The sequence below is a fragment of the Chinchilla lanigera genome, unplaced genomic scaffold (assembly GCF_000276665.1).
Source record: "Chinchilla lanigera isolate Chin_1 unplaced genomic scaffold, ChiLan1.0 scaffold00080, whole genome shotgun sequence".
NCBI lineage: Eukaryota > Metazoa > Chordata > Mammalia > Rodentia > Chinchillidae > Chinchilla > Chinchilla lanigera.
The window spans coordinates 1,457,130-1,481,063 of record NW_004955481.1 but is presented as its reverse complement, the minus strand read 5'-3'; the positions used below and the strand labels follow the sequence as shown (position 1 = coordinate 1,481,063).

The 23,934-nt window shown below is 51.9% G+C and overlaps 2 protein-coding genes across 4 annotated transcripts in view; one reads left to right on the top strand and one right to left on the bottom strand.

Annotated features, from left to right (window-relative positions):
- Nucleotides 1-2,616: 2,616 nt before the first annotated feature.
- Nucleotides 2,617-5,316, bottom strand: Tlcd2 (TLC domain containing 2). The gene is made up of 4 exons (XM_005402611.2): nucleotides 4,979-5,316; nucleotides 4,720-4,802; nucleotides 4,437-4,519; nucleotides 2,617-3,609 (listed from the first exon to the last, which is right to left on the bottom strand). Exons 1-4 carry the CDS (start codon nucleotides 5,152-5,154, stop codon nucleotides 3,163-3,165), a joined length of 789 nt encoding a protein of 262 aa, XP_005402668.1. The 5' UTR covers nucleotides 5,155-5,316; the 3' UTR covers nucleotides 2,617-3,162.
- Nucleotides 5,317-18,499: 13,183 nt separating this feature from the next.
- The window catches only part of Wdr81 (WD repeat domain 81), a 12,438-nt gene continuing 7,003 nt past the window's right edge, over nucleotides 18,500-23,934 (top strand). The window contains exons 1-2 of one of the 3 annotated variants that reach the window (XM_013503511.1): nucleotides 18,500-22,928; nucleotides 23,744-23,851. In XM_013503511.1, the coding sequence (XP_013358965.1) occupies nucleotides 19,277-22,928; nucleotides 23,744-23,851 (3,760 nt within the window). In that variant the 5' untranslated portion in view covers nucleotides 18,500-19,276. The remainder of the gene's footprint in view (nucleotides 22,929-23,743; nucleotides 23,852-23,934) is intronic. The other 2 variants (XM_013503510.1, XM_005402608.2) reach the window with 2 other exon arrangements.

Below are 23,934 nucleotides of genomic sequence, written 5' to 3'. Positions count from 1 at the left end.
TTAAAATAGTAAGCTGAGCATGGTGCTGCCCACTTGTAATTTCAGCTACTCAGGAGGATGAGGCAAAAGGATAGCAAGTTGGAGACCAGCTTTGCCAATTTAGTGAGACACTAGCAAATTTTTTTGTACCAGGACTCGAACTCAGGACCCTGTGCTTGCCAGGCAGGTGCTATACCACTGAGCTATATCCCTGGCCTGACACTAGCAAAATTAAAAATAAAAAGGGCTCAGTGATGCAGCACCTCTCGTTCAATCTCCATCACCATACACATACATACAAAGATGGCAAATTAGTTTTGAAGATACTTCTATTAAGGACAAACTGTCTTAACAAAATTCTACTTGGCAAGCACCTGTGTTCCCAGCTACTCAGAAGGCTGAGGCAGGAGGATCCGTGGAGTCTGGAAATTCCCAGCCAGTTTGGGAAACAGTGAGATCCAGTTTCAAAAAAAAGAAAATCTACTTTGCTTCTCTAGTTCCTATGCCCTTGCCTCTCAAGTTTTAGTCTTATGACATTTAAACCCTATGCTCTTGTTTTCGGCCTGTGTTTATCTACTGTGACAGTTTCTCCTTGGTCTCTGTTATTTTCCCCCTTTGCATCTCAGTTTCTATGGGTCAGAGGTGAACTCACATAACCCCCCCTCAGGTCCCCCCAATTCTTTCTTTCTTGGCAGTCTCACCGTATTACGCAGGCTGGTCTTGAACTCCTTATCCTCCTGTCTAAACCTCCCAAGTACCTGGGATTACAGGCAGGAACCACTGGGCCTAGCATATACCTCTCTCTCTGTCTGTCTGTCTCTCTGACTGAACATCTAGGGCCTTTGTAATGAGAAACACTAGCCCTTTTTTGTATTTTTATTTTGAGACAGGTTCTTCCTAAGTTGCTGAATTGTCCATGCTGGGCTGGAACTTGTGATCCTCCCGCCTGAGCCCCGCAGATCGCTGGGATGACAAGCATGCACCATCATTCTTGGTTTTCTCATTTTTTTCACGTGTTATTTCTTCCTTCCCCTCTCTCTTCATCTCTGTGTTCCTCTTTTCCTTTGTTCTTTCTTTCGGATATCCATTTAATTGTCCCGCCCCTCCTCCCTTCTCTCTGTGATTCTCCTCACCATCCCTTCGCTTCCTCTTCGTTCTCACTGTGTGTCTCCGACGCTGGTCGTCATCTTTCTTCCGGTTTCTGCTGATCAGTTACTGTTAGTGTCTGTCCATTTATGTCCTGCCCACCCCAAGTGGCCAATCTTACCCTTCCTGTGTGCATTCTACTGGGTGACCCACAACCATATTCCCCTAATGGCCAAGTTCTTGGTCCTTCTTCACAGACACTATCCATACCTCTGTCTTTGTGTCTGGCACTGCCCCTGCTTGTCTTTCTGCTGTCTCCAAGTCAACACATCCGCCTCCTCTCAGTGAATCTTCCACCGTTGGCTCGCTCCTCTCTGCCCTCGGCCTTACAGCTGCTCTGCTCCGTCCCCCTCCGCTGTTTCCCACCTCTCTGCTCCCAGCCAGCTAACCTGTGGGTCTGCCACTGTCCCCGCAGCCTCTCCTGAGCCGGCTTGCTCCTCCTTGGCCCTCTCTCTTTCACTCTCTGGACTAGCTGCACCTCCCACCCTTGGGGCTCCTTCCTGTCAGCCTTTATTCCTACTTTTCTTGTCCCCTTTGTTTATGAACATTTTACCAGTTCTATGACGTAGGTTCCTCTCAGCATCTGAAACAGTCATTTTCAGGATTTCTGCCAATGCTTTTCCTGCTGGTCCTCAACCTCTCTTTGCCTCGGTCTCCCCTATGCGGTTAATTCTTCTCTCTTTCTATCCAACCCTCAATCTTGGTAGATCTGTTTCTGTCACCCTCTTTGTCTTCCTCTCCCTCAGTTTCTCAGCAGTATTTTTAAAAAGCTTCCTGTCTCGTGCTTTGGAGCATGTATCTATCTTTTCCATGGAAGATTAAGGGTTATCTCTTTTTGTCCATTGTTTAGGAGAAAAGCAACCTTAACTGCTTTACACTTTCTGCAACCTGGATATTCTGACTGAGAAGAGAAGGTCTTGTGCAATAAAAAAAAAATGCAGCAGAAACAGCAGAGGGAGGAAAGGTTTGAATGAGTCTCAGAATAGGGTCACCTGTTCCTTTACCCCTTGGCAGCCTAAGGGGAGCTTCCTCTCCCCTGCTGTACCCCTCCCTCATTCTTCCATAAAATCTGAGGCTGAGAAAGCCCTACACTGGGGACGTAGATTGGGCGCTGGAGTCCTTTCTATGCCTTCAATACTGTTTTTAAGAAGATAGACCTAGCCCCATGACCATTCATCTAAAAATCTACATTTTCTTTGGAAAGGTCACAAGGTATTAAAAAAATTTAAAAGGCTGGATACAGTAAGACTAATATTAAATACAAACTCAGTATCTGTAGTGCAGCTTTGGGAACCAGAAAAATCAGCAGTAATTGCAACCACCGGTGTTCTTCTGTCACTTGGCAACCGGTATGCCTATCTCTACTGGTAACAGATCATATCTCTTTTTATTTATTTATTTATTGTTTTTGTTTTTGAGACAGGATCTCACTATGTAGTGCAGGCTGGCCTTGAACTCATTTATGCAGCCCAGGCTGACCTCAGACTCATGAACACTCTCCTGCCTCAGCCTCCTGATTGCTGGGATTACAGCACCACTGGGATGTGCACCACTATGCCTGGCCAGATCATATCTCTTGTGCCCTCCTCTCCACTGCCAAAATTTGGTCATAAGTGAGGTCTCCCTTCCCCTCTGGCCCTGTCCCCTCCATGCCAGGTCTCTCTGATTTTCATCTGTCCCTGTGCGGGAGCAAGGGGTTTCTGTTGTCACTGGCAGTTTCTTCCAGCTCCACACTTCCTGCTACTCTTTATTGAGAACTCTGGCTGTACCTCTTGAGTTCTCTTTCTGGAAAGAGTGGTCATACGATGATAGATTTTAGTGAACAGTAATCTAGGTTCCCACCCAGCCACCCGCGTCAGCATGTCTTCTTAGCTCCTAAGAAGAGGGTAGGAAAAAAAAGAAGAGGGTAGGAGGAGAGGACCTGAGATACTGATAATCCAGTCCAGCCATTCACCCCGCGAGAGACTGGACAGTGAAGCCCACCATCTTCTAGTCCCCCTCCACAGAGCTGGCAGAAGACGAGTCTGCCGCTTCTCTCTAGTGTTTCAAGTTCAGAGTGGAACCATCCCCGGCAGTAGGCTCATCACAGCATGTCCTGGTCCCCCCGGTCTCCTTGTGTCTCATGGATGGGTGGGGCCGGGGCTGAAGAACATCACTGATCAGAATCTGGAGACCTATTTTGATGGAAATGGCACTCACAATGAACAGCCCAGACCCACCGAGAATGATCAGAGCAGGGGGCATCTGGCGGTGCTGTCGAAGTATCCACAGACTCATCCATCCCAGTGGTATCAGACGGAAGAGGACCAGAGTGCCCAGGCTGGCCAAACTGGTCACACTGAAGGCCACGGAGGGGGCCTGGTGAGAAGTCAGCAGCAGAATCCGCAGGTGCAAGCAGATGGAGTTCACTTCTACCAGCAGAGACACCACAGAGAAGCCCACATAGTGGCCAGACAGAACAACAAAACCGAAGCAGCACACCACCTAGGGACAGGGCTCAAAGTCAGAAGACCTTCCCTGACTGGTACCTACCACGTACCAATTTCTCAGTCCTTATTCAAGGGGTTCCTAAGAATTTTGTAGGGCCACCTCCAAAACTTGAACTTTATGTTAACTTTTTCTTTTGTTTGGTTTGAGACAGGACCTCGCTATATAATCCAGGCTGGCCTTGAATCTCTATGCAGTCCCCGCTGGCCTGGAACTCTGAATTTTCCTGCCTCAAGTGCTGGAATTACAGGCCTGTGTGACCATGATCAACTTAATTGCTATCTTGGCCCAGGGGTCTCAACTCTGGGCTTCTTTGCTTTGCATTTTTTTCTGGCAGCACTGGGGCTATACATCTGTACAGTGCCTCCCAGCTTCCGTTCCTGGGTTTTGTGCTCCATCCCCACATCCTGTACCAGGGCTCCTCCTTCCTGGAAAAGCTCCATAGTCAATGTTCCTGTGATCAGCTGAACACTTGTAGGGGAGCCAAGACTCCCAGGTGAGGCCAGCAGTCAATCCCTCCCCCTCACTCAGCCTAAGATTGGGAGGATCAGGAGCCAAGAGTCAGAGAATCTGTGGCAAGTCAGAGGACAGAAAACTGAAGAGCTGGCATGATGGCACATGCCTGTAATCCCAGCACTCAGGAAGCTGAGGCAGGAGGACTGCTATGAGTTCAAGGCCAGCCTGGGCTATGTAGTGAGTTCAAAGCCAGCCTAAATTACACAGTGAGACCCTATCTCAAACAAATGAACAGGAAACTGAAAAGAGGCTGGGGACTCCAGGTTGGGCAAGCCTCCATTTCCTGGCTTTCCTTTTCAGAATCTCACCGCCAGATGATGACAGAGAAGCTCCCACGTCTGGCCCAAGGTTTGGTTCCACAGCAGATCAGTTCCATCCGCCAGGAAATACCCTGTGGACACAGGGAAGGGGTGTTAGGCCTCCCCAGAAGTGGCGCAGAGCCAAGAGAGGAGCTTCAGCCTTGTTTCCCCAGGTCTTTAGGTTGTCTCAGGAAAATGCCAGAAACATTCAATCCCCGTGGAAGTGGGGAAAGGGTCCTGGAATTCTGGATCTAAAGTTGCCCTCACTGACCTAGCCTTCCCTGCGACTTACCCACAGACACTGCCACCAGGACCAGGGCCCAAAATGGGTGGCCATGCACTGGGTCTGAGGCCATCTGAGGGTACAGCGACAGCCTGGGGAAGATAAGGGAGTCAGGGTCAGTCTCTGCATACCCCTGACCCACTCTGCGGCGTGTATGCCTTCCCTCCCAGTCCCACCGCACGCCAGTCTCAGGGCTGGGTCTTCTAACCTCAGCCCTCCAACCCCCTCATCCTCACGCCCATGCCTCTCCCACCCGCCAGCTCCGCACCCCAGCAGCGAGCCGGCCCCGGTGAGCAGGCTGTGCAGCAGGGAGACACATCTGTTCCGCCACTTCCAGCGGTCCTGGGCGGTGGATCCCGGCGCGGGCAGCAGCTTCAGCCCCCAGTGCAGACCCCGGAACGCGGCGAAGGAAGCGCCGGTCGCCAGGAGCTCCGTGGGAGCCATGGCGTGATGAGCCGGCTGGGTCCTGATCCGTCTCTTCTGGCTCTGAGCCCTGAGCGGATACCCCGCGCTTGCTTGCGGGGTCGGAGATCGGCTTTGCGGGCGGGGCTGGACCCTTAGACTCTCTCACCCAACCCGCCCAACCCGCCCAACCCGAAGAATCTGCTATATCTTCTCCGGGCCTGTCCACGCCCCCATCCCTCATCTGGGCAGCGATTGGAGCAGCCACGGGGCCACCGCCCATGGAGCCACGACAACCGATCGCATCCCGCCCCAGTTGGGGTTAGCTTTTGGGGGTTCCTGGGCACCACCAAGCCGTGCAAGCCAGGGTTGTCAGTGGGGATTTTTCCCCAATGCCATGTGTCCCAAATCCGTCGGAATTCCGGAGATGGTCGCCAATCTCACCTGATTCATCTGGGGCCCCGCCCCACTAACTTTCACCTTCTTTCCCCTGCTTCATCTCTCACCTATTGCTTATCTCTCCCCACTCGCCCTCGCCTCCCTGGAGGTAGAAGCTAGAGCAACTCACCCCACTGGCCTGAGCCCAGTCACTGCAGTGCCTTGCCTTTCACTCGCTGTCAGTTGTAAGGGCGCCTCACCTTTGGAGACACCCTTCTGCCTTCCTGGGTTTCTAAGCCATTGACACATCCCACCAAGCCTGTAAGTCCAGGAGTCCTGCTGTTCCCATACGTAACCCCTTCAAAAAGGAACAGCAACCGGGCATGGTGGTGCACACCTTAATCCCGGCACTCAGGAGACTGAGGCAGGAGGATTATTGCAAGTTCAAGACCAGCCTGGGCTACTAAGTGAGCTCAAACCCAGTCTGAACTGCACAGGGAGACCCTGTCTCACGAAGACAAAAACAAAACAAAACAAAACAAAACAAAACAAAACAAAACAAGACAACCAAAAACAGCAGCACCCATTTTGGAGAAGCAACACCCAGGAGACATCCTTCTCCCACCCCCACCCCCCACCAGCTGATCCTTAATAGGAAGGGGAGGAGAAAGAGAAGCCACTTACCCCTAGTCTTGAAAAGTGCTCCCTCCCTCAGGGCTTTGCACTTGTTGGGTGGGTCAACTACCTCCTCCAACATGAAGGCAAGAAGTAACACAGGTTCACCTCAAGTTTGGGGCACAGTCAGAAGAGAAAACAAAGACATGTGGTGTTTTCAGCAGCCAGACTATTGGGATTCTAGGATTCTTCAGCCTTGGAGGGAAAAATCCTCCCCAATCCCTCATTCTTCTGAAGGAGGACAGGTTTTTACTCTTTTCCCTCCTTATTCCACTCCACAACTCTCTACTTGGCTGACAACCAGCAAACCTAAGAGTTGCCTTCTGTATATGGAAGATGGATTCTGGCTACTCCTAATGAAGTTCTTAGCTCTTTAGCCTTGGCAGCAGAAGCACGATGGTGAAGGGAGTATCAGTTTGGGAAATACTGTATTAAGCAATACACAATGACACTCCTGTGACTCAAAGGCCTACAACCTTCAGGAGTCTACCTACAGCAAATGTGGCCACCCCACCAAGCACGAGGTAAAGTATAACTGGAGTGCCAAGGCTAAAGGACAAACTACCACTAGGACTGGGTGAATGAAGCACCTAAAAATTGTGCATTGCAGGCTCAGGCATGGGTTCTGGGAAGGAACGACACCTAGACCCAAGAGAGCAGCTGTTGCAACATCCAGTTCATCTTGAGAATTTCAAGGATTATCACAATAAATACATTGGTTTTAAAAGAAGAGAACAAAAAATATGACATTCATAGGGTTGGGATATAGCACAATGCTAGAGCACTTGCTTAGCATGAGTGAGACACTGTGTTTGATCTAGAGCACCAAATCAAACCACACCAAGGACATGAAGTTCTGGTTAGCATTCCAACCAAACATTCTCACCAAGGGCTAAGTGCATCCTTCCTTCTGTACCCACTTACCCAAAGGATTAAAAAAACACACTGATCTTTAACATTTTATTTATTATATGTGACCAATATACAATCAATGTGGAAAATTTGGAAATTACAGGGAAACTACAATTGGCTAATTTCACCATCCAAAGGTAACCATAATGATATTTTTAGTACATTTTCAGTTTGTTTTAAAATCTATTCTGGGGGCCCAGGATGTAGCTCAGTGGCACAGTACCTGCCTGGCAAGCACAAGGTCCTGAGTTTGAGTCCTGGTATGAAAAAGAAATCTATTCTGTATATACAAGTACACAGTCATATTTTTAAAGTACTTTTTTTTGGTACCAGGAATTGAACTCAGGTCCTTGCACATGCCAGGGAGGCGCTGTGCTGCTGAGCTATATGCCCGGCCCTGAAAGTAAATTTTGTTTAAAAACTAGATCACACACACACACACACACACACACACACACACACACACACAAGAAACTAGATCACATAATACAAACTATTTTTATAACCTTTTTAATATTCAAAGAGCAATTTTCTTTCCAGCATTCTCTATGGCTGTGCAGTACTCCACCATCTGGATAGCTATACAATAATTTACTTAAGCAATCCCCTATTGCAAATTTTCATTACAGCAGAAAAGGAATGAATTCCCAATCAAACAGGTGTTTTCCATTTTTCTCTATTGCAATCCTGGGATAAACATTTTACAACCAAATTCTGAATTACTTTTTTAGGATAAATTCCCAAACAGAATTACTAGGTCAAAGGACATGGAATCTTTTAGGGTGTTTAATCTTATTACTGAACACACATCCAGGAAGGCTGTACCAATTCATATTCCCATATGCAATGTACGGCAGTGCTCTTTTGTCAACATTGAGTCTTATTCTGTTATAGGCTGCTATGGGAGACATCAGTGATATTTGCCTTCTTTTAATTACTAATGAAGAATATGGTTTGCTTAACAGTTTTATCCATCTGAATTTTTTAAAACGAATTTCCTGGGCATGCCCTTTCCCATTTAACTCGTGCTCTTTGAGGCTGCTCATGTAAAAATCACAGAGCAGGTGGGGTGGAAGAAGAGGAGGGTGAAAGCTGCTGGACACTTCACTCTGACCTCACATGCCCAAGGGAGGCCGGACTGGAGAGAAATGGTGAGTGAAGCAGATCACTGGAAGCTTGGCCTTGCTGGGGGCTGGCTGTTCTCCCTCCTCCTGGGGTGCTGCAGGCCTTTATCGGCCCCTCTGCTGCAAGCCCAGAGAGGGTCTTGTGCTTCCAAGCCTGGCCCTTTACTAGTCTTCTGCCTGCCTCTGTGCTGCCAGGCGGCCTTCCTCATCTGTGCTCCATGAAGGGTGAAGATGGCAGAGCCACATACTCAGCGCTGGAGACACACACTGTGGCCAGTGAAGTGATGAGGGGAAGAAAGGACGGAGGCAATGCCCAAGCACAGAGCAATCTTTGTTGCAACTGATGAGTGGACTCCATCTACCCACCTCCCTCTCCCACAGCCCACACACATCCTACCCCTCAGCTCAGGTGGCAGGAAGGCTGGGTGCAACGATCTACTTTCATTATTTATTTATTTTTCAGTTTCTCATAAATGCAGATCAGGATAGAACTCCCTGCACATCTCCTCCCACCAAAGAGAACAGTTTCCTGTAGCCCCTGAACTTGGTCCCCATTTATTAGGGAGTCTGGGCCAAGACTGAAACACACCATATCAAGTGTGTGAGAATGGATCAGAAGTTGGAAGTGGTTTATACTGCCTGGTGCCCAAAAGGAGGTCACAGTCCACAATACATCTCCCTTGGTTGTTGAAAGGGAGAAGTTTCTGTCTGCAGAGGCCTGAGCTTAGTCTCACACACTACCCTGGAAAGCAAAGTAAAAGAAGAAACAGCAGTGGCAGCCAGAACTCTGTACCAGAGTTCTACTTTGGGTGGCAGCAGAAGCCTTGGGCCACCCTTGTCTAGTGGAAAGTCACTGTTGAGACTGAGCTCCTACTAGCCTTTTAACTGATGGATTGATTGATTGATCGAGACAGGGTCTTGCTGTGCAGTTCAGGCTGCTGACCTTGAGTTCATTATGTAGCCCAGGCTGGCTTTGAACTCAGGGGACCCTCCTGCCTCAGCCTCCCAAGTGCTGGGGTAACAGGTGTGCACCACCATACCCAGATCCTACTGGCCTCTTACACTGGTCTAATCCTAGCCCCACCTTCCAACTGCCCCTCCCCAAACCCAACAATTTATGTCAAAAGCTGTATTGTTCCCACCCACAACAGAAGGAGAGCCCCGCTCTGAGTCAGCATAGATGGACTTCTGATTCCCTCCTGTACACTCATCTGTGGGAGTCCCCATTTCACAGGTGGATAATCAGAGACATGTAAGGGTGCCCTATAGATAAGTACCCTTAAGTCTGAATCTAGAATTTTCTTAAGTCTAAGAAAATACAGGGAAAGAAAAAAAAGCACAGGATCACTGCTCAGACTGGAGTTTCAGTGTTACCCTTCCCCTGAAGACTAAATTTATTTCTGGACCTCACCTGGAAAGGTTTGTAGGGAAGAATCATAAATACAGAAGGTCAGTGAGGAAATTTAGATAAAGGGGCAGGCAGACTTTCCTTCTCTTTACAAAGACCAACTAACCTTGGATAGTCTGAGCTACCTTCTCCCCAATTCAGCCAGTGTCTCTAGTCTAACACTGCTCTCTTGCTGGACCGTTCAGGGCGAAGGTTCTTTAAGTGAGCTGAGGTCCCTTTCCCAAAAGCCCTCATCACCTCTGCCTTCAGCCCTTCCCAGCCCCAGTGCTGTCACCTTCCAGATGATAGAGAAAGCAGCTCCTCCTTCTCTTCCTCCTCGAAGCCAGGGGCAGAGGGCAACAGTTCTTCAACTGGCAGCTTTAGCTGGGTCAGGACATAAAGCTTGCCACTGAAGAACTACTGCGGCTCAGCCAGGTGAGGATGTGGAAGGCACAGGATCCTAAAAGGAAGAGGGGGAAAAAAATGGGAAAGGCCTGAACAGGGCTGTCAAAGCTTTGTTAGACTTTCATCCTTCTAATGAGGCATTCTTGGCTTAGCCTTGGAACTGCATGAGCTCAGTGAGAAGTACAAGGCAGCTCTAAACTTCCCCTTATCCCTCTTTACATACGGAAACTACAGAAACCCTGAGCAACCCACTAGATGCTTCAGCATTTGGGGAGGGCAGGGCCTAAGATCCTGGACACTTCCCATCCATAACTCACTATTAGGTGAGAAGTTGGACCTCAGGTTCAAACTGAGTTTAGTGATCAGCCCAACTCACTTGTTCCCAGGAAATTCAGATGGAAAAAGAATGGAGTGGGGGGCTAAATTGGGGAACAGTGTGGAAGGGAGGTGGCTGAGAGTTTGGAAGTTCAGCAGAGATTCGGGACTCTGAGGGAGAGGACAGCAAGCCCAAGGCTGGAGGGGAGGGAGGTACAGGCAGGGTGGCTGGACAGCTTCCTCAGGACTCTCAGATGCCAGGCATTCCGCTTGCACATTCCGGGTACATCTGGTATGAATTCCAGGCTGTCTGCCGGCCCCTCCATGTCTGAACTTTGTTCCAAGTTCCAAGCCCCGCCCCCACAGTTCCAACGCATGAATCAGCAGGAAAAGCCGGGCCCTGCAGCAAGGCCCGGGGAGGGGGCTGGGGGTGTGGCAGGCTTGAGGGCTCGGAGCTGGGGAGGGCGGGTTTACCATGACGCTCTGACCAAAGACGCGGCCCGCGCTAGATCTGAGGGGTCCAAGGCGATTTTGCCTTGAAATTTTTTATATAGAGAGTAGAAAGATTAGGGTGGGGGTAGGGGTTTTCAACCCTTTCTGAAAGCCTTTTGGGAAGCATGAACTTTGTAGCGTCTATCTCTTCCCTTTCCTATGTGAAGGTGCAACTCTGTCCAACTCCCCTCTGTCTGAGATGACTCCGTTCAGTCCACAGGATTCAGCGGCTGCTGAGAGTTTGTGCCAAGCAGGTGCCCTTGGCTGCAGGGCGGGGTGGGCCCAGGGCACTGACCCTCTGACCAGCTGCTCCATCAACCCTCTGGCACCCTGACAGCTTCTAGCCCAGTATGACAGCCAAGATGACAGGCCAGATGAGTTGAAGGCTGGAACTAGGGCCAGAGGGAGGTGGGGGCGATAGCCTAGCAGAGGCCATGGGGAGGGGCCAAGAGTTGGCCGGGAGGTGGGGAGAGAGGGAGCCCAGCGATGACTAACCCAGCGCCCCACCCAAGCAGCCGGCTTCCCAGGCGGTTGGGGCCTGGCCTGGGCCAGGGGCCTCAGGACCGGACAAGCTGAGGGGAGGTGCAAAGGTGACCTTCTCTCCGCCCAAGTCGCCCAGTTAGGCTGGGGGGGTAAGAGTTTCCAGGCCCTCCTCCTGTCTGTTTCCTCCCCCCCCCCGCCCGACCGTGGTGAAACCCTAACCTTTGGGTTGCATAAGGCCCCCGCACGGCCGCCCCCTACTCCCTTCCCCTCCCCCCTTACATAACATCCCCGAAGGGAACAAGAGGAGGGGCCGGCCCGCCCAGCGACCCCTTCCCTGCCAGGGAACTGAACTGGCCCTGACCCAGTGAGCGCCGGTGGAGGAAAGCACCTCCCCGCTTTCACCCCCGCTACTTGCTCGTCCAGATCGTCTCCAACCTAGACAGTGGGCTGCCGTATCCCCGGACCAGGGAGCGCCAGGGTTGGCCGCCCCTGACCCTCCAGCCCCTCAGATTCCTCTCAACTACTCTGTCAGACCTTCCGCCAAAAGTCTCGGACTTTTCCTTTAAACCTCCAGATACACAACTACGGCCAGGGCAGGCCCCTCTCCCCGGGAGTGTCCCTGCCCCGCCACCCCCTCTCCCCTCCCCCGGAAGGGCAGGGTGTGGCCGCCAGGACCCTACTTTCCACCATTACCCCGTTCCGTTCCCCTCAGTGTGCCCGGGTCCCCTGATCACACCCACCTGGTGCTGGGTGTGGGGGCTGCTGAGGAAGGGGAGCAAATCACTGCGTCCGCTCCCCACGGCCGGCGTAGCTGTCTCTTTCCAGCGCCCAGCACACACCGGCTCCAGTCTCCGATCAGCTGGCGGCGTCGTGACGCACAAACCGCGATCTCACCGCCCAGGGCCAATCACCGCCCACTGCTGGGCAACGTGACCACACCCACTCGGGGGCGCCCGCACTTCTCCCTGGTCCCGCCTCCCCAGTCATCTTGGCTCGATTGGCAAGGAGGCCACCCCTTTGCCTAGCGGAGCTGCACTAAGCCACGCCCACCACCTCGAGAGCTAGCCAATAGATGAAAAGGCGTGGCTCAGCCCTCGCCTACGGGACTTGGTTAGAAGAGCGCTACGTCAAACAGAGTCGAAGGAGCAGAAGGAAGTGAAGGAGTGTGTGTTTGCAGTGCATACTGGTATAGGTAGTTCTCGACTTGACATTCTCATTCCCAGAATGCAACGCGCTCTGTGAGTTGGCATTTTTAAACTGATCGCTGAATCCAGGGCAGGGAAGTCCTTAAAGGGTTACAGCCCTTCCTTTTCAGAGCCGTGAGTGCTTCTTTTTAAACATCCCCAAGAATGATTCGCTGCCCTCTGCAGGAGGTTATAGCTCTCTAAAGAAAGGTGGAGCAGGCGAAGCAGCAGGAGTGCGCAGAGCTGAAGAAGTAAATCAGTCTCCGGGGCAGCAGAGACTCTTTCGTAGAACTCTCGAGGGCTTTTGGAGGAGAGAGGATTGCTTACCTCGCCAGCCCCAGCTGGAGATATCTAGTCCACCCCTCCTGGGAGCCCTTTCTAACCAGAGGAGCCTTTTCTTGTAAATGTCTTGTCTCGGTCGCGGAACAGCCCCAGAATCTCTCAAAGAGCTTCTTCCTGGGAAGGCTTCTGGTCAGAAATTAGGGGATGAGAAAGAAAAAAAAAAAAAAAAAGAAAGAAATTAGGGGAAAGGCCGTGCCTAAGTGTCACTGGCCAAAAACTCCAATTTTTGATTAGTCCCCATTCTGTCCCGCCCTCCGAAGCTCTTCACTGACTCAGGCCTACTTAGGGAAGAGATTTCCAAGGTGGAGACCAATGAGGAAGCTGTTCCTTCCCCAGGGACCAATCAGAATCTAGAGGGCGGGGGATGGGCAAAAACTGAAATGAACCCAATGACTTGGCAAAAGCTGCTGAATTGCTTATTTAAAGGGGCAAGCCTGAGACCCAGTCCGCTCCATCACTTGCCCACGCCACCACCATCACCAAAGAGGAAAACGCGGATAGGAATCCATGTTTTTTCCATAAGCTGCATGTTGAGGGTGAGGGTAACTGAATCCCAGAGATGAGCTTGATGGGATAGTTGCTTCTGTGTTAAGTACAGATTCCAGCGGGTGATTGCCATGGTTCCTCGCAACCCCGGAGTTCCGAGTCTGTGTTCAGAACATTGTGCCTTTAAGGAGACTTCCTGCTTCCCGCCCCAGTAACAGCTGATTGTTGGAAAGTGTGACCTCAGGGGACAAATCAGCTGTTACCACATCCTCCTCCTAGTCCCCTTATCCACCCACCGTGGGTAGTGAGGAAAGGAAGGAAATGGAGCCCCAAATATGGGGTACATAGTTGTGTGATCTTTTCCCCATCACTCCAGCACCCTCCCCCCCTTCTGAGTTATTTCTTCAGGTTCTGAGCTTGGAATGAGAGATATTTCCTGTCAGCACAGTGGGCTCAGACCCGCCCTCATGGTCTGGCGGGGAGGCCACTATGGGAATCCCTGAATGCTGGCTGGATGTGTGGGTGCTCCAGCAGGCTACTGGGGACGGCGTGGGGATACTGAGGCCCAGACCCAGGGGAAAGAAAAAGCTGTGGAAAGCAAGCCACGGGGTCAGAACCCTGCTTCCCAGGCCAACTGCCCACTATTCTGTTCCAGGCAGGGACCTCCTGAGGGGACTCCTGGCTTCCAGCGTTCACTCCCCTTCTAACTGCTTGGGTGCCACCTGGTTCCCTGGCTGCTCCATTCTTTTACTTTCAGTGGTATCCTCTGCTCCTGCCCACTCCCCACAGCAAGGGTGTTGATGTGGAGGTGCCACGAGACTGCATGTGCAACACATTTTGGCTAGGAAGACCCACAGAAAGACCCAAGTAAGTATTTTGCCCTAACCCTGTGCTGGGCGTCAGGGTCACTCCGGGCCAAGCTTAGTGTGAAGTCCCAGGACTGACTTGGCAAGGCTGGGAGAAACTGAGCAGGGCCTTGGCCAAGCTTGGAAGAAAGAGAAATCTCACCAGCTGCCCCATTCTCTGTTATCCTTAACTGAGCAGCTCCATCCCCTTCCTACTGAGGGCCCTTGGGGTGGCCCCTTTACATGCTGTTCTGCTCCCTAACCTTTTCCCACCCCCTCCAGGTCAAAAGCGAAGGCTATGACTCTGGGATTTCTCAACCTCAGCACTGTTGACATTTTGAGTCAGATAGTTTCTTGGTATGTGCATTGGGGGCTACGCACAACAGGAAGTTTAATATCATCCCTGGTCTCTACCCCAGATATTAGTGACAACTTTCAGTTGTGACAACCCAAAGTGGATCCAGACACTACCAAATGTCCTCTAGGAGCCAAAATCAACCCCAGTTGAAAAGCCCTGAGTTAGGCAAGCTTGAATTCAAATTCTAGCTCCTTACTAGCATATGGAAGATAATTTCCTCATCTACAGAATAGCGGTGGAGAAGGAATAGTCATGGTTTGTTGTAGGAATTTTAAAAGTGTGTTTGAAGCTAGGCACAGTGACACATATCTGCTATCCCAGCTACTTGGAAAGGTGAGGTGTGAGGGTCACAACTTAGTGAGATCTGGGCTGGGGATTTAGCTCAGTGGCACAGCGCCTGCCTGGCAAGCATGAAGTCGTGAGTTTGAGTCCTGGTACCGGAAAAAAAACCCAACAACTTAGTGAGACCCTGTCTCAAAATAATAAAATAAAAAAAGGCTGGGAATGTACCCCAGTGGTGGAGAGTCCATAGGTTCAATGCCCAGTACCACCAAAACAAAAAACAAACCCAAAACAAACAAACAACCCCACACACAAACAAAAGAGAGAGATTGAAAATACTAAGCACAGTACCTAGCACACTGGCCCATAGTTAGTGCCCTAAATGTTAGCTTCCTTCGCTGTTTTCCCTATCAGATCAGCAAGAGTTGACCTTGCTCAGCATGGGCTAACTGCTGGGGCTGACCATCCAAGATATAACCCTCTCTGACCATCCAAGATGTAACCTCTTAGAAACCCAATAATGGGGTTGGCAAAGAAAGGTGACTAATTTTGTCTCAGATTCCCCAGAGCCCAAGGATGCTTGAATAGGGCTCAGGGGTAGGACTTCTGCAGTGAAGGAGAGTGCAATTTGCAAGTAGAAACATTATAGAGTATTATTATTATTATTATTATTATTATTATTTCTGGAGATTGAACCTGTGGCCTTGTGCATGTTTAGCATTCTAATCACTGATCTGTAACCCACCCCCACAGCATATTTTTCAAGATGTGTTCCAAATATTGCTGTATCAGAATTACCTGTGGTGCTTTTTAAAAATTCATTTCCTGGCTGGTGTCTTACTTTTCTAATTTCTGAGACAAAATACCCAACACCCAAAGTTAAAGGAAGAAAGGCTTACTGTAGCTTACAGTTTGTAGAGATTTCAGTTCATAGTTGCCTGGCTCCAAGGCAGGGTGATGTGGCAGAGGGGCATCACACAGCAGCCGGCAGCAGGTAGCAAGTAAGCAGCAAGCAGCAACAAACAACAATAGCAGCTCTTTCTGTGTCTTATATTTTATCCAGGTTACTCTCCCTTAGGGCTGGTAGCACTCACACCCTTAATCCTAGCATCTCACTGTGAACCAATCCCAGCACCATATTCTTGATCCCAGCATCACATACCCTAGATACAACCACCTCTGAAAAGCCCCACCTATGTATGACCAGATGAGACTTCGGGAACACATTTAGATACAAGTCATAACAGCTGGGGATATAGTTCAGCGGTATAGCACTTGCCCAGTATGCATGAAGGCCTGCATTCTGTCCCTAGTATCACAATCAGTCAATCTATATCCTGGTTCTCTACCAGACTGCTGAATCAGAAGTACAACCTAACGTTTGGAAATGACTTCTCTCCGTGCTGAGAATATAGTTCAGCGGTGGAGTACTTGCTTAGCATGCATGAGGTCCTGGGTTTGATCTCCAGCATTGCAAAAATATAGACAAAACCACTTCTCAGATCATGGAAGTTGTGATGCCCAGGAATCTTAATGCTCTAGGGCCTGGCATTGATTGCAAGGACATCTGAATTCTAGGCAGAGAAAGGAGCACTGCAAGAAGCAAGATTAGGTACCCTCAAGGTCACTAGTACTTACAGCATAAAGCCAACACCAGGGGGCAGCACACACACAGATTTGCAGAAAAAAAAGACCTAGGTAAATCTAGTTTTATTTGTACTGAGACTAGGGCACTACCTCCTGACTGTCAAAGCAGATCTTCTCCTGGGTTCCATCCCCAGCACCAAGAAAAAAATTTAAAGAGATTAAGGGTATTAAGCCCAGCAGTCAAAAGAGTACATGAAGAAGGCCAACAGGTTTGATTCCCAGCACCACAAATTAATAGTTAATTAAATTTAAATTTAAAAATTAAACCAGGCATGATAGCTTGCATCTGTAATCCCATCCCAAAACTTGGGAGACTGATGCAGGAGGATCACTGCAAGATTGAGGCCAGCCTGAACCACAAGTGGAGACCCTGTCTCAAAAAACAAAAACAAACCCACAAATTTTCTTATCTTCTGATAACACATTTATTCAAGTATTATTTTGAGCTGGGCGTGGTGGCGCACGCTTGTAATCCCAGAACTCGGGAGGTTGAGGCAGGAGGATCGTTGTGAGCTCGAGACCAGCCTGGGCTACAAAGTGAACTCAAGGCCAGCCTGAACTGCATAGTGAGACCCTGTCTCAAAAAGACCCCCACACACACACACAAAGAAAAAAAAATTATATTGAATGTGTATATATACATATGCCACAAATTTAAATCATGTTACATATTATTTCATCATTAAGGGTATTACAGCCTGCAAATTCTCTGTAGCCTCTGTTGGTATGGTTGGTACTGGACTTGAACAAAAAGATCTCAAAGCTTCTTCCTGGAGATCACATTTTTGGGCTACACACCAGTGAGTTTAAGGCAGACAAAATTAAAAATTAAAATTTAAAACTTAAAAATTAAAATTAAAAAAATTAAAAATTAAAAAACCAGACAGACAAACACTGACATTCTGGTACTCATATTAAAGTTGGGGATGAGGAATTGTCAAGGACATTTCATTACGTTGGTAAAAAAAAAAAAAAAATAATAGTGAGCAGTTAAAAAGTACAAAGGACACAGGTTTTAGAATGAGATAGGCCTGAGCCTACCAGGCTCAGATAGGTGGTGGTGCATGCTTGTAATTCTAGCACTTGGGAGGTTGAGGCAGAAGGATTGCTGCAAGTTCAAGGCCAGCCTGGGCTACAAAGTGAGCACAAGGCCAGCCTGAACTGCATAGCGAGACCCTGTCTCAAAAAGACAAATAATAATAATAATAGTAGTAGTAATAATAATAATAAAGAATGAGATAGGCCTGAGTTTGAATCCTGGCTCAACTTTTTCTTGTGTGTGTGTGTGTGTGTGTTTTGAGACAGGGTCTCAGGCTGGCCCAGGTGGCCTCAGACTTGGAGCGATCCTCCTGCCTTAGCCTCCCGAGTGCTGGGATTACAGGCCTGTGCCACCATTCCCAGCTTTCAACTTTTTCTTAGCTCCTTATGTGACCTTGAGCAAGTTTGCAAATGTTGCTTCATCCTAAAATGGGTATAAAAATAGCTTTTTAAAGGGGTAGTGGTGATGATTAAACAAAAAGTGCTTAGCAGGGGACTGGCTTCTGGTAAATGCTCCATAAATGGTGATTTTAAGTAATTACTGCCTACAGTCGTGGGACCAAGGACGTCAGGGGCTCCAGCTATCCCCAAGGAGGAAGTGGATGGAACCTGTCATGGCCGAACCATTCCTGTCTTCTCAGTTACTTATCAGGCCATCTCTTTCAAGTACCTTTAAGGGGCCTCCAGCTCTACCCCAAACTCTTATAAGACTCCAACAACAACTACACAGAGCCAGCACACCGCAGACCACGGCGCCCTCAAGACTCCCTCAAAGGAGTCATGCACTTCTGTCCCCTCTCCTGTGCCCTACTCACTGCCACAGTAGCGTTTGCTCTGTGGCACCTTGAGGCAGATCTTTAACAGGAATTATTGGGGGAACACTTCCTCCCAAGAATCTGGGTCTCTGGGCCTGAGCCACTTCTCTCCCTAGATCTCTCAGAATTAAAACAGGAAAAAGAAAAAAAGAAAAAACAAAAAAAGCCACCAGTGGGCTGTCAGGAAGGAAGGTCCCACGCCTGAAACAAGTCTAGACACCAGATTCTACTGTCTACTCCCCCTACCCCAGCCTCTTGGGTATCTCTTGTTGCAGCCTTGTAAAATATAATAGTAACTCCGTTCTCTACTTCCTAGGGTGGTGTTGTTAGGGCCAAGGAGAATGTTACTGTGCTTCGGAAAACTTAAAAGCTCCTTGGTTTGAAGGGCAGCATGGAGGCTCTGAGGGGGCTTGATGCCCCAAATCCCATTTCTGCGCTTACACTTGGCATAAGGGCTGGCATGTCTAAGAACAGCCTCCTGGATCTACGCGCAGGAGAAAGCGGGAGGGCAGTCCCGTGGCCAGGTCGGGATGGCCCTCTCCTGCCAACCGCGGGAGTGGATTGCGTTGGAAGGCCCAGCAGGAAGCAAAGCCAGGACTGCGCCTGGGCAGAAGGGCAGGAGAGAGGGTGCCTAGGCCGGCAGGGGCTGGCGCGCACAGGAGGCGGGTTCTCTCCCACCCTTCTGAGCCACGTGCAGTTGTTTCCGTGCCGGGGGGATCACATGACCCGCGTCAGCTGACCCGTCACGATGGAACCCAGGGCTGGCGCCCGGCAGCCCCGGCTGCGCCGCGACCGGAGCCCGCAGGACCCTGTGGAGGGGTAAGAGCTCCCCCGCCCCGTCCTCTCCTCCTCTGTCGCCGGTTTACCCCAGCCATCTGCGCCCCAGTCTCTGGCCCTCGCCCATCTCAACCCTCCCGGCCTGGCACCCCGGAAGCCAGCTCGAAGAGGGCCGTGGCCAGGCTTAGCCCCGCGCTGCCCCCAGGCGGCCAGGAGGAGATGGCCCAGGGGAGCAGGGCGCGGGAAGTCGCTCTTCCCACCCGGGCCGAGGGCTGGTCGCCACCCCCTAGCCCAGACATGGAGGAGCTGCTCAAGTGCGTGGAGAGGGACCTAAACATCGATGCCCGGCAGCTGGCCCCGGCCCCGGCGGGCACCCACGTGGTGGCCCTAGTGCCCGCGCGCTGGCTGGCCAGCCTCCGAGAGCGCCGGCTGGGACCCAGCCCCCGCGCAGAGGGCCTGGGCGAAGCGGAAGTCAGGACTCTGTTGCAGCGCTCCGCACAGAGGCTGCCCCCGGGCTGGACGCGCGTGGAGGTGCATGGGCTGCGGAAACGGAGACTGACCTACCCACTGGGCGGGGGCCTGTCCGTTGAGGAGGGGTCCTCCAGCCCTGAGACCCTCACTCGCTTCATGCAAGAGGTGGCTGGCCAGAATTACCGCAACCTGTGGCGCCATGCATACCGCACTTATGGGCAGCCCTATAGTCATAGTCCTGCCCCCTCAGCAGTCCCTGCCCTGGACTCAGTAAGACAGGCTCTGCAGAGGGTCTATGGTTGCCCCTTCCTGCCACTGGGTGAGACCACCCAGTGCCCATCATATGCCAGAGATGGTCCCTGTCCCTCTCGGAGCACCCCGGCCTGTCCCAGCCTTTTGCGGGCTGAGGCCCTGCTGGAGTCACCAGAAATGTTGTATGTGGTACACCCTTATGTCCAGTTTTCTCTGCATGATGTAGTCACCTTCAGCCCTGCCAAGCTGACCAATAGCCAAGCCAAGGTGCTTTTCATTCTCTTCCGCGTGCTGAGGGCCATGGATGCCTGTCACCGCCAGGGCCTGGCCTGCGGGGCTCTGTCTTTACATCACATCGCTATTGATGAGAAGCTTTGCAGTGAGCTACGGCTGGACCTGAGTGCTTATGAGATGCCTATGAAGGATGAGAACAAGGAGACCCCTGTAGTGACGGATAGAACAGGCGCTCAGTCTGAAGAGGAGGCAGGGAGACCTGGGTGTCCCATCTGCAAGGAAGAGCTTAAGGGCCTTGTGCTTGACTGGGTCCATGGTAGAATCAGCAATTTCCACTACCTTATGCAGCTGAATAGGTTGGCAGGTAGGCGGCAGGGAGATCCCAACTACCACCCAGTGCTGCCCTGGGTGGTGGACTTCACAATGCCTCATGGGCGCTTCCGAGACCTGCGCAAGTCCAAGTTCCGCCTCAACAAGGGAGATAAGCAGCTGGACTTCACTTATGAGATGACCCGGCAGGCATTTGTAGCAGGTGGTGCGGGCAGTGGGGAACCACCTCATGTTCCTCACCACATCTCAGATGTGCTCTCCGACATCACATACTATGTATACAAGGCTCGACGCACACCCCGCTCAGTGCTCTGTGGACATGTCCGAGCACAGTGGGAGCCCCATGAGTACCCCGCCAGCATGGAGCGGATGCAGGCCTGGACACCTGATGAGTGCATCCCTGAGTTCTATACTGACCCCTCTATCTTTTGCTCCATCCACCCTGACATGCCTGACCTGGACGTGCCAGCCTGGTGCAGCTCCAGCCAGGAGTTTGTGGCTGCCCACCAGGCACTGCTGGAGAGCCGTGAGGTATCCCAGGACCTGCACCACTGGATTGACCTCACTTTTGGCTATAAGCTCCAGGGCAAGGAGGCTGTGAAGGAGAAGAATGTGTGTCTGCACCTGGTAGACGCCCACACCTACCTCACCAGCTATGGTGTGGTACAGCTTTTCGATCAGCCGCATCCCCAGCGCCTGGCTGGGGTGCCTGCCCTTGGCCCTGAACCTCCAGTCATCCCTCGGCTGTTGGTCCAGGCCATCCAGGAGACCACAGGCAGGGAGGATTTCCCACAACCCCTCACAAATGGTGTAGGCAGATTGGTTTTAGAGGCCACTCCATGTGAGGCTGGCTGGACCAGAGACAGGCCCATGGCAGGGGAAGATGACTTAGAGCAGGCCACAGAAGCTCTGGATTCCATCTCCCTGCCTGGGAAAGCAGGTGACCAGCTGGGCTCCTCCTCCAGTCAAGCCCCCAGTGGTCTCCTGTCTTTCTCAGCAGCTTCTGCCTCTCGACCGGGCCGCAGGAACAAAGCCACTGGGGCAGAACTTGGGGAGGGTGAGGAGGGGAAGATCCTTCTTCCTGAGGGTTTCAGTCCCTTGCAGGCCCTGGAGGAGCTGGAGAAAATGGGCAACTTCCTGGCCAAAGGACTAGGGGGCCGGCTGGAGGTACCTGAGCAGCCTCAGGTCCAGCCACCTGTGCAGCTGCAGGACCTCTTCCAAAGGGACATGCAGGCACTGGGTGTCCTGTTGGCTGAGATGGTGTTTGCCACTAGAGTCCGGACGCTGCAGCCTGATGCCCCCTTGTGGGTACGCTTCGAGGCCATTCGGGGGCTGTGCACCTGCCACCCCAGGGAGATCCCTGTGTCTTTGCAGCCTATGCTGGACACACTTCTGCAGCTGAGTGGATCTGAAGGCTCCGTGGTGGCAAGGAGAGGCAAGCTGGACCCACTGTTTGAGTACAAACCTATCTCCCAGGGATTGCCCCCGCCCAGCCCAGCCCAGCTTCTCAGCCCCTTCAGCTCTGTGGTTCCCTTCCCTTCCTACTTCCCGGCGCTGCACAGGTTCATCCTCCTGTACCAGGCGAGGCGCGTGGAGGATGAAGCCCAGGGACGGGAGCTGGTGTTTGCTCTGTGGCAGCAGCTGGGTGCAGTGCTAAGTGACATCACTCCCGAGGGTCTGGAGATCCTGCTGCCCTTCGTGCTGTCACTCATGTCCGAGGAGCACACAGCCGTGTACACAGCCTGGTACCTATTCGAACCTGTTGCTAAGGCACTGGGCCCCAAGAATGCCAATAAGTACCTCCTGAAGCCTCTCATTGGTGCCTACGAGAGCCCCTGCCGGCTGCATGGCCGCTTCTACCTGTACACTGACTGCTTTGTGGCCCAGCTAATGGTGCGACTGGGCTTGCAAGCCTTTCTGGTCCACCTGCTGCCTCATGTCCTGCAGGTGCTGGCTGGCATGGAGGCCTCACAGGAGGAGAGCAAAGGCCTTGTGGGAGCCACTGAGGATGAGGAAAGTGAGCTCCCAGGTGCCGGGCCCACCTCCTGTGCCTTTGGGGAGGAGATGCAGATGGAAGAGGAGCCAGGTGCCTCCTCGGGCCTGGACCTCCCAGACTACACATCTGGTGTTAGCTTCCACGACCAGGCCGACCTCCCTGAGACGGAGGACTTCCAAGCTGGGCTCTACGTAGCTGAGTCTCCACAGCCCCAGGAGGCTGAGGCTGTGAGCCTGGGCCGGCTGAGTGACAAAAGCAGCACCAGCGAAGCCTCCCTGGGGGAGGAGCGGACTGCAGATGACGGAGGTGCCCCTGTGGACAAGAACAGCCTCAGGTCAGGTGACAGCAGCCAGGATTTGAAGCAGAGTGAGGGCTCCGAGGAGGAAGAAGAGGAGGAGGAAGGCTGTGTGGTGTTGGAAGATGAGGAAGGGGAGCAAGAGGAAGTCACTGGGGCATCCGAGCTCACTCTGTCCGACACGGTGCTGTCCATGGAGACAGTTGTGGGCAGTGGCAACGGGGGAGACAGACAGGAGGAAGAGGAGCCCCTCACAGAGGAGTCGGAAGGGAAAGAGCAGAAGATCCTCCTTGGTGAGTCCTCAGATCTGGGGGGGTATGGGTAGGGCCCTCCCCTGCTCTTCCCTTAGCTTTGCTCTGCCAAGCAGCGGGTCCAGCCACGTCCACACAGCGTGATTGTGACCTGTGTTGGTGGAGTTCACGTCTAGCAGAGATGATGCCAAAGAGGGACAGTCTTATGGAGTGTAATATGTCAGTGCTGTCACTGAGTGGAAATGGGGCTTACATCCAGTTTTAAGGGCCAGAGAAACCTCCCTTGAAAGTAGGGATATGGGGCTGAGGGTGGAGCTCAGTGGTAGGGTGCTTGCCTTGAATGCACGGGGCTCTGAGTTTAAGCCCAGCGTGGTTGGAGAGAGAGGAGGTAGAGGGACAATTGAGGTTCAAAGGTTGTGTGAAATAGTCAGAAATGGGAGGGTGGGAGGTGGGAGGAGCATGCCAGGCTGAGGCTGTCGTGGTTCCATCATAGAAGCACGAAAAGCTGCTGTGGTCGGACAGTATAGGAAAGAGGCCGGCGGGGGGGGGGGGGGAGGGATGTACCCAGGGCCCAGCCAGACCTCGCCTCATTTAGGGACCTGGAAAGATTCACTGAAAGTGTGATCTTCTTGTAGCACATGCCTGAGGAGAGGATCTACTAGTAGACAGTGGGCCAGGGTCAGGCACCTCTGCCTCTGCCAGTGGAGAGGGTAGGGTGGTGCCATCAGGCTTAGGCTTGGCTCTACAAGAGAGCTGCAGCCAAAGTTGGGTAGGTGGGGTGTGGTGCAGAGGGGCGGCCTGGGAGGAGCGCTGAGCACCGCTATCTGACGAGCTCAGGGCCTGCTCCTGCCCCACAGATACAGCCTGCAAGATGGTCCGCTGGCTGTCGGCCAAGCTCGGCCCCACAGTGGCCTCTCGCCACGTGGCCCGGAACCTGCTGCGCCTGCTGACATCTTGTTATGTTGGTAAGCTTGTGGGCAGTGCTGGAGACTGGGTTTCCTTTCAAGCCTTCTGCCCATCTTTACCCCTTTATTTTCTTTCCTTCTTT